At 33.2% G+C, this 10,660-nt stretch overlaps 1 protein-coding gene across 1 annotated transcript in view; it reads left to right on the plus strand.

Moving 5' to 3' along the window:
* The window catches only part of 5PtaseI (inositol polyphosphate-5-phosphatase A), a 32,107-nt gene extending 22,668 nt beyond the window's left edge, over positions 1–9,439 (plus strand). Inside the window, exons 3-12 of the mRNA XM_089709808.1 lie at positions 55–222; positions 921–1,046; positions 1,443–1,571; positions 1,986–2,147; positions 2,661–2,785; positions 3,064–3,153; positions 3,633–3,729; positions 4,307–4,437; positions 6,194–6,365; positions 7,313–9,439. Of these exons, the coding sequence (XP_089565934.1) occupies positions 55–222; positions 921–1,046; positions 1,443–1,571; positions 1,986–2,147; positions 2,661–2,785; positions 3,064–3,153; positions 3,633–3,729; positions 4,307–4,437; positions 6,194–6,365; positions 7,313–8,005 (1,893 nt within the window). The 3' untranslated portion in view covers positions 8,006–9,439. The remainder of the gene's footprint in view (positions 1–54; positions 223–920; positions 1,047–1,442; positions 1,572–1,985; positions 2,148–2,660; positions 2,786–3,063; positions 3,154–3,632; positions 3,730–4,306; positions 4,438–6,193; positions 6,366–7,312) is intronic.
* The last annotated feature ends 1,221 nt before the right edge of the window (positions 9,440–10,660 follow it).

Raw genomic sequence — 10,660 nt, forward strand, 5'->3', positions numbered from 1 at the left:
TTAATTTCGCCTTTTTACTCTTTGAAAAAAGAAATATTTTGATATATTTTCCAGGCACTAGGCAACATGTACTTCGCCCATACCTCGCTCACGGATCTCAAGGTGTGGGACTTCGAAAAGAGGAATTATGTAGAGGCCTCTGGTAGAGAGGTTAACAGTGGAAATATTGAAAAGGTCACTACTAAGGAGAAGGTTAAGTTCCCGCAGCATTTTTTCCCTGAGGTAAGTTTTGGGGTTAAAAGTGAAGCTTTTTTTTATTTATGTTTGATTAAGTGGTTTATTTTAAATACAACTTTATGTAATAATAATTAATAATAATTAATACCGTTAAGTTTAAGACTTATGAATCTTGTAGAATCTTAAGACTTAAGATCTTTTTCATCTATTTCTTCATATATCTATACTAATACTAGCGGTCCGCCCCGGCTTCGCCCGTGGTACATATGAAAAATAGATGTTGGCCGATTCTCAGACTTACCCGATATGCACAGAAAATTTCATGAGAATCGGTCCACCCGTTTCGGAGGAGTATGCAGACTAACATTGTGACACGAGAATTTTATATATAAGATTATAAAGAGGAAAGGTTTGTATGTATGTATGTATGGATTTCACGCATAAACTACTGGACCGATTTTGATGAAATTTGGCACAGATAATCTTTAGACCTTGAAAAAGAACATAGTCTACCTTTTATTGCGAAATATGTAAGTACCACGGGCGAAGCCGGGGCGGACCGCTAGTATTTTTATAAAGAGTTCCTATCAAATAACAGGTAATAAACTGTTTAGGTAATCTATGTATATATAGAAATGTTTAAATTACAAAGCTTTCATTAGATTTCTTTTTAATTCTTATAAATTAAGCGTAGTACTTAGTATTTTTACACTATTCTTCACTCAAAAAAATCCGTTTTCCAGTGCAAATGGTCGCGCAAAGGTTTCATGCGCACGCGCTGGTCGATCCGCGGAACGGCTGTGGAGTTTGTGAACATACATCTGTTTCATGATGCATCTAATCTATTGGCTTTAGAGCCTTTTCCGTCTGTGAGTATATTTATAAAAAAAAACGAATAGTATAATTTATATTTTATTTACTTAAACTTCTGTAAAAAGAAAAATTTTTACTTAAGTATTTTTTTATGAATAGTGAAGCATTTCCTATTGGATACAGCTTTTGTTCTATAAATCTTTGAACCCATGCACCTGCTGTAAAAAATATTTTTTTCCCATTTTTGCAATATTTTTTGTTGTTTCTCCGCTTCTATTGGTCGTAGCGAGATGTTTATAGCTTCCCTTTCCGTTATCATCACTATAAAACTGAAAAATAATGATTAAATACTATTTACATGATACATTACCTATTTAAAAGAACAAAAAACTGAATAAAATTTACAAAAAATAACATTTTTTCAACCAAAAAACTTTTTTTACCCCTCAAAGGTTTATTGCCGCAGTCGTCGTCGCGCGTTACGTCACACGTTACGTCATCTGCACTCGGACGTTAACGCGGCGCCGTATTTCATTTTCGGTGATTTTAACTTTCGCACCGATACTGGGGCTGTTGTTAAGGTATTTTTTTTTTAAATAACCATCCTTTTAAAATAGAAAAAAAAATTCAATCTTGAGCCGGGATTCGAACCCGCGTCTTTCGCCATGCCGGGGCCGACGCCTTGACTTTGATCACGTGTGGTTGAGAGGATTTTCTTTTATAATTTTTTCAAATTTATGGGAATTTAAAGGGATTCACTTTAAATTGCCTTAAATTTGAATATATCCCTTTTGCAGAATTAATGCATAGTAAATACTTACTACATACTAATGGAAATAACGTCGAAATCGATTGATATAATATTTTTATACATTCGTAAAAAATTGTGGATATTTTTTGACATTACTATTGATTTTATTCAAATCAGCAATAATAATACATTCATAATATATATACGTAAAACATCAACTGAAAAAATAATATTTTTTCCACAGAAAGTAACAGAAGATCTTCAAGCTAGTCGCGTACAAAATGGCGCAAACGTGGACTCTTCCAAACTACAATATAGATCTAAAAACGACGATAGAACCATACTCACGATTGGCAAGAAGGAATTCGCGCATGTAGACCATCAGAAGATATTCAGGGAGTCTTGGGTGAGGGTAGATAGAAAAATAAATCAAAATGAAATAAATTTATTGTCCATTATATGTTTTTAAATTATAGAGACATTTAATCTAGAATGGTATTATGAAAGTCATAGACTACAGGCCCATGTTGAAAAATTATGGGTCATTTGAACCACCAGCCCAAACAGAAAGCCACTTGACTAGGGGGGCTGGTGATCTGTCTAGAACGATATAAGAGCATAAAATGATAAGATTCAGCACTATGCCGTCACTTGTAAGGGGAAAAAATCTCTACCTGTTCTTTCGAATTCTCATCTGCACTCAGGTGGACAGCTAACTTATTTACGACCTTATTTTTCAAAAAATAATTTAATATAATATGCAACTTTACAGAAATACGTCGAATCAAAGATGGCGCGTATCGGAAAAATCTCACGCGTAACGAAAAAATGTTACACAAATTTTTTTTCCAACCCCGATAAAGAAGTTTCACTTCAAAAACTATTATTTTTATAAGACGTAAAAATATTTTTTTTACAGTTACTGAAATACGACAGAGAGCTAGAAGCCCTAAGACCGCATTTATACGAATTTCCGGTTAAATTTCCACCTTCATACCCATTTGAAGAAGATGTTCATCTACCCACACATTATATGAAGACCAGGTGAGTGTATATTAAACTATAAGATATAGTGGTCAAATGAGAGAGAGTGTATTTTTTTTCTGTTTGTTATGTCTGAACTTACAACTAAAATGATGAACCTATTTTGATGTTTTTTTTATTGGAAAGCTTAACAGTGGGCCCATTCAAATTTGGTCTTCTTCTAACAATTTGAAGGCATTTTGTTATAAATATTTTTTTTTTTATTTAAAAATGTTCAACAATGTATGTATAATTGTTTTTACACTACAAAATGTTTATTTAATTTATTTTAATTTCAGATGTCCAGCGTGGTGTGATAGAATTCTTTTGTCTCAATCTGCGAGATTATTGGTGCAAGATCGTTCAGAAAATAGAGTCCATAACTCCAGGTTAGTTAGTATATGATATTTTTGGTTTTATGGCATTCAAATGCTTCATTAATATAAATTTATAAAGAATAGAAAAAAATCGATCACGAGGCGGGACTCGAACCCGCATCCTTTCGCGCCATTCCGGGCCAACTCAGCCACTCGTGACCAACTCAGCCACTCGTGACCCGCCAGAGCGATCGAATTTATTCTATTCTTTCAGTTTCATGTGTCTAAGGGACACAAAAATCTTTTCACATTCGTGTTATCATGATACATTATTTGAAACAAATAAAAACAGATAAAAAAAGACGGGTTGCACTCCGGGAGTGCCGGCAGAAGTGAAAACTTGATTATTAACGTTCAGCATGTTTGATATTTTGGAATGGTATCCGTCTTACGCTTTTTCGATCAGGCCACGTGTCCTGACGCGAGTTTAAGATTTTATACCCAACGCCGCTAAAGAAGTTTTCACTTCAAAAAATATATTTATTTTTCAGGAAATCGGTAACTGATTCAACGGATAGTGGCAGTGGAAGATTGTCTTCATCAGATAGTAGTCCGGCTAGATCTGCGTCACCTGCAAGGCATAATCAGGTAATTTAAATTAAATCAAATCAAAAAATCGTTTATGCATGTTACAGTTGATTATTGGAATTGCTAAAAAGTAAGTATATTAATAAAAAAATTATAAACCAGGATGAGAAACGGTAGAAAGTCAAATTTTCTTTCTAACGAAATCCGACTTTGCAATCTAACGTATATTATTTTTCAATTGTTTGCATTCTTTTTGCGCTTTGAGAGTAAAATCACGGAGTAAGGGGACGATTTAGTTATTTTTTAATATTGCCAAAGAAATTTCACTTCTGTCATGTGCTCGGCACACATGCTCTTTTTTTAATTAAATCTGTTTTTACTATTTAGCAAGTGAGCAACTATGAGCAGTTTGTTTGGTCGGCGATTCGATATAATATCTTTATGCATTAGAAATTACCATTGATGGTTTAACTATATGCACCTCCCCGTGACCACACTTGCTGTTGTGCAAATGTTCGAAACGTTCGCACATCGCGTTTCGCTATCGTAATTGCGTTTGATTCCATGTGTTTTACATATTGTCTAATCGCATTTAAATCCGTAAACGTCTTCACATATTGTCTTATTTAAATTTCAGTGGAGTCCCGGAAAAAAGCTAGAAAAGAAAGGCAGCATGGCGGAAATAGACGCTCTCAGTGTGCCCGGAAACACTGTCAGCAGGAAGAGCATCGCCGACCCCACTAGCGTGCAGCAGGCTATTAGCGCCAGGTGATTGTTTGTTATCATCGTCATCATACTCATCATAATGATGATAATAGTGTGCAATAGACGCTCTCAGTGTGCCCGGCAACACTGTCAGCAGGAAGAGCATCGCCGACCCCACTAGCGTGCAGCAGGCTATTAGCGCCAGGTGATTGTTTGTTATCATCGTCATCATACTCATCATAATGATGATAATAGTGTGCAATAGACGCTCTCAGTGTGCCCGGCAACACTGTCAGCAGGAAGAGCATCGCCGACCCCACTAGCGTGCAGCAGGCTATTAGCGCCAGGTGATTGTTTGTTATCATCGTCATCATACTCATCATAATGATGATAATAGTGTGCAATAGACGCTCTCAGTGTGCCCGGCAACACTGTCAGCAGGAAGAGCATCGCCGACCCCACTAGCGTGCAGCAGGCTATTAGCGCCAGGTGATTGTTTGTTATCATCGTCATCATACTCATCATAATGATGATAATAGTGTGCAATAGACGCTCTCAGTGAACCCGGGATGTTATGGTGATTATAGTCGTCATAATATTCATCATCATAAATCAAACATAGACACAACTTAGCCTTAATTATCAATTAAGTTGATTATAAAAAATAATAAAAACATATCATCATAATTATAATTGTTCACCATAAACACAATATGCATAATAACTACAAGCACACATACGTTGTTAATCAACACCATTGTCACTAAAACCATAACCAACGGAAGCAATAAATTCATAACCTCTTACAAGGCGATAATATCAACATTATCTACCTTAAATTTTAAGGCTCGATGGATATTTTAAATAAACGTCATGACTATTATTAAAACATACACATAATTATATTTGAACACCTTTATTAAATAGAAAAAGTAAATGTTCTTTTACTCTGTATTTTTCAAACAAAAAATCCTCAAGTAATAATCGAACTCACGTCCTGTTTTCCTATAGTCAGATAACCACTTATCTAATACAAATAAAAAACTAAAAAGTTATATTAACATAATTTCAGGCTCATGTCGCGCACTTTGTATGACAAAAAACAGTGAGTGAACACCATGAAAGAATTGTCCAAAATTGATGTTGTTTTGTATTTTATCAATTTTGAGTATAACGTGATGTGTGTTGTTGAGTGGCCCTATAATTTTTTGGAGGTTGTTTTTTTTAGTATTTTCTCATTTTATACTAAAATTTGTAAAAAAATTTAACAACAATTTGTTAAATGTTTTATTTTTTGTTTTATCAGCTTGTTATTTTAAACGAACATTACATAACACGCCATTTAACAATGTAAATTTCAGTTATTGCATATTAAATTATTCCCTATAAAGGTTATTTTTATCTCAATGACATTATTTTAATCCCAATGTGAATTTGAATATCCTAAATTATATCTTACTAGCTTTCCGCCCGCGGCTTAACCCGCGTTTTCAAAGGAAAACCCGCATAGTTCCCGTTCCTGTGGGATTTCCAGGATAAAACCTATCCTATGTGTTAATCCAAGTTACCATCTACATGTGTACTAAATTTCATTGTAATCGGTTCAGTAGTATCTGCGTGAAAGAGTAACAAACATGTGTGTAACACACATCCATCCTCACAAACTTTCGCATATTTATAATATTAGTAGGATGCGAATATTTATTTTTACATGAGCTTGATTCCCAATTCGACTTTGACCTACTCCATCGTTATCTAATTCTTGTTATCAAAAATAAATAAATAAATAAAAATAATTTGAGTTTCAATCTCCCCACAGAGTATCCGACTCAGAAACGTCACCGTCCCGTCGCAAACTTGTCCGCAACCAATCCGAAGGGTCACCAAAAACGGGTGACACTTCGGAATTGAGACGTCTAATAGATGTTCCCACTAGACGACGCAATGAATACGGTGTGATTGGCGACGCTACGTGTATGGGGGATCATAAGGTTTGTTTCTACTAAATCTGGTAGATTTTCTACTATGTTTGGTAGAAATTCTACTATGTTTGGTAGTAATTCTACTATGTTTGGTAGTAATTCTACTATGTTTGGTAGTAATTATTTTATGTTTGGTAGAAATTCTATTATGTTTGGTAGTAATTCTACTATGTTTGGTAGAAATTATACTATGTTTGGTAGAAATTATACTATGTTTGGTAGAAATTATACTATGTTTAGTAGAAATTCTATCATGTATGGTACATTCTCTACTATGTGTAGTAGATTTTCTACCATTTGTTGTATGTTTATTACCATATATGGTACGTTTACTATCATGCGGTGTAGGTTTTCTACTACGCTTGGTAAATTATTTACCACGTATGTAAACAAAATAGCTGTAAACTTTTCTACTAAATAGTACAATTAACTGTTGCTCTGTTTTTCAATTAAAATGCAGTTTAATTTTAATTTGAATAGCAGTTATTATTTATCTAGGAATAATAACAATGGTGATTGTTGTACTATAATATTTTGTTTTTTATTTACTATGTTTTGAGCATACATTTTCATTTCAATTTGATTTTCTCTATTTTCATAGAGCATAAAATACGATATACAATAAATAGCTGACGTAAATGAGAAATGAAAATTGTAGTAATTAGTTCTTATTAATTATTTAAAGCTAGCAAATTCTATTTTTCTGCACATTGTAAGTCTATTTTAATAATGAAGTAAACACAACTTTTTAAAAAAGGCATGTTTTAATTCTCTTCTTGATATTTTCTGCTATATGCATATTCACTTATAAATGATACATATGCCAAGTTAAATTAAGCTCTAGGCTTTAGTAGAAATATTACTTAGAACGCTCTATTAAAGTAATTTTAAATACCCAAAATATGCTTAAGCCTAAACCTAACCACCTAAAAGTGAAGTAAATTGTTTCATTTCAGCCGATATATTTACGAGTGATGCTGCAAAGCGACCGAGGTATAGTAGAGTGTTGTGAGAATAGATTGCCGTGTGTATTATGCTCTTGCGCACGATTAACCCCCACCCCTAGGCCAAAACTTCCCAGACTACCCACAGACCCAGACCTGTACTCAACAAAAAACCCCAAAACCATTCTATCCGGCAGCCACCCGGACAAACTATTATCCGACGAATACAGATTAAAAAGAACCCGCACGGGATCGTTAAACGAAAAAATCCTAAGAATACCATACGTCGAAATCACTAGTGCTGACTATTCGAGCTATCACGATATATTCGTTAACGATATAGATACAACACTATTGAGTGCAAGACAATGCCTCGATCCGTATACCCCAGAAAGTATCGATTCACATTCCCCAGTCGATGCATCCGGCTCGGAGGACCAAACGGAAATAATCGATGCCAATATCGATTTGAAATCGAAATTTAATCGGGATCGCAGCGTGTCGCCGACGCAATTGAAGAATCGATTGGATCGATTGTTGAGTGCAAACGACGATGTTCCTAAATTGCAAAGATTGGATAGTAAAGAGTCGTGCAAGTCGGATAATAGTAGGAAAGGAGGGTTGTGTTGTTTGGCGCTCAAGTGTTACGGTTTTTGTAGACGACGCGCTCGTAAAGTTAATTGTAGCTGCTTTAATTGCACTTGATTTTTTGTCTGTGGAAATTGAACTGTGACGTATAATGTTTGACTTTGTTGTAAAATTTACAACAAGATCGTTACGATGACGTCTTAAAGCAGTATTATTTCCAGTTTGCGTGCAAGACGACTAATATAGTAATTCTCTCACACTGGAAATAAAATACTGCTTTAAGACATCATGGTAATTCCCCAGTTATGACGCAATTCAATCAGATTGTGAATTTGGAATGTATATTCCAATCTTTTAAATTTTTTGACGTTGTTCGGTCGAGTTGAATGAACTAGAATTTGAAATTAGTTTTCTTATTAAATAAGAATTGATGTTGTTCATTTGTGTTCGATACATTTTGAATGTGCAATCAAATTGACGTAATTCCATTCGACCTGAATCGACTCGAATTTGGAATAATTTAAATTCCAAGATGACATTTTCTGACTCAATCTGATTGGATGAAATGTACATTTTAATTTCCAAAGGCTATCGTGTAGCTTAGATATTTTTGTAACCAGTGTTACTGCGAATCTGATGCTTAAGCGACGAGCATGCATTTATTTCGCATGCATTTAATGCAATTTAAACCAATTTATACTTAATTTAGTACTTATTTTTAAGAGTTTTACAGACTAGTCGAATGCACGGCAAAAAATTAATAGTATTTCATATAAATTTGTCTTTCTTTGATTTGAAATGTTTTTAAAGCTGTGCTTACTTAAGAAATTATACCAAATCTTTGTCATTCTAGTCTAGTTTTACTCAAGTTAATCGTCTGTCCTTTTCTGGTGCTATCAACGTGTAGGTGCGAAAGGGATAAAAGTATAGTTATTGTACTCAGTGTATAAAAGTATTATATTTAGACTTAAATTAAGGTTAAAATTAACATTTGACAGATATCTCAAAAACACCAGTAATTATTGCTTAAATAATTTTGTACTTAAAGTGATAACTTAAAATTATACAAATGCGGGTATTTGTACTTTTTATAACATTGTGTTGTGTACGCGAACGCTCAGTCACGACTCGACCGTCGTAGCGAGCGGTTGTGTGGACACGTTTTCATTTGAATTTCGACTGACATAACTTGCATTTTTAACAAGTTCATTTAACAGTAAATGTTTCTAGTCGTAATTTTTTGTTTTAAGTTTGTTTATAAAATCCTTGTAGCGTGTAATAAAATATACTTAATAATTATATCGTTATTATTTAATAACGATTTTTTATTAAATAATAAATACACGTTCTATGTAATAAAAGGCTTTGTGCAATTTGTATGTTTGATTTGATGACAATAGCATGGGTTTTACTTTTGTATTTATTTGGTCAGTCCTATGCATTTGCTGCACCGTTTTTGATGCTGTTTGTAAATGCTATTGCTGTCAAGTCACTGTAGCATGCTATCGTCTAAGTATAATGTTATGTGGTGCTTAATAAACATTCCTAGTATTTATGTTTTTTTTTTGCTTTTTTTCCTGTAGACGCATGTAAATATGCTAAGATGTGTTGTTTTTCGTAGTGTAGTAGATATATTTTATGTTCTTGCAATAATAACGTAAGCTAGCTCTTACAGTTTTTTAAAGAACTTAAATGTTTTTGAACTTGAGATAGTTTTCCGAGTTTCAGATTATCAAGTTCTTATACTAATCGTTAAAAGAGTAGTTGTTATATTTATGCTAAATTTCATGAAAATCAAGTCCCCCGTTTTGGTGGATTCAAAAACAATCTACTACCGAACTATTTTTTCAAATTTAATGATATTTGTATTTCGTATCGTAGTCTACGTGTTTTAGTTTTCTGTTGTTGTTTTTTTCACAAAAAATTAACTGAAATAAATTGTGTTTTAAATCCGTAATATAGTATTTAATAGCTAAATACTAATAACTAGCTGTAATATATGCTAAAGTAGACAGTGTGTAGAATTTATCACTTTTGGTCCATCCCACTTCTGTTGCTTGTAAGTACACCTTGCACTTTATATACTTTGACGTTTTAGTGTATAAATTATTTAAATAATACTACTAAATAAGTTTTTAAATAAAGTTTATCATAGTGGAGCCAATTTAATAGGCAACATTTGACGTCTATCAATTTTATCTTCATAGGGTGGTAACCTGCATAAAAACATCGATTAAAGTGAATTAATCGATACGGACTTGAAACATTTGTCAATCGAACTTGAAACACATGTCAATAATTTATGATAATTTTTATTCCCAAGTAATCAATGCATTCGATTCTAGATGTCTGATTTCGATTTTTAGAGTAACGTCTCTGGTATTTAAAAAGAAAAAAGGTTTATTGACACAAAATTGTAGCGACGTCAGTTCTTTAAATCAGAAATTGTTTATTATGTTTAGAATGGTTTATCAGTAAAATCAAATCCTAAAATTACTTATATCGATCATTATTATAATAAATATGTAATTGTAATTGAAAAAAGTTAAGCAAATGTGCAGTTCTAACAAAACGAAATATCATGTTATTCTATGTTGTCGTTACTAGGTTACGTTGTTGAATTTTGTTGAACTGTCAAATGTTGCCTATTAAAATGGCTCTACTATAGATTGTGTTATAAGTTTCGTTTAACTAGCTGAAGATCGTGGTTTTATCCGCGTTAATTAAATTATTAAAACTTTTAACTACGATTGTGGCTATAATTGTAGATAT

This window comes from Colias philodice, chromosome 23, assembly GCF_061535455.1.
Source record: "Colias philodice isolate Cphi_HAF_F1 chromosome 23, ilColPhil1 Martin Lab GWU primary, whole genome shotgun sequence".
Taxonomy (NCBI): domain Eukaryota; kingdom Metazoa; phylum Arthropoda; class Insecta; order Lepidoptera; family Pieridae; genus Colias; species Colias philodice.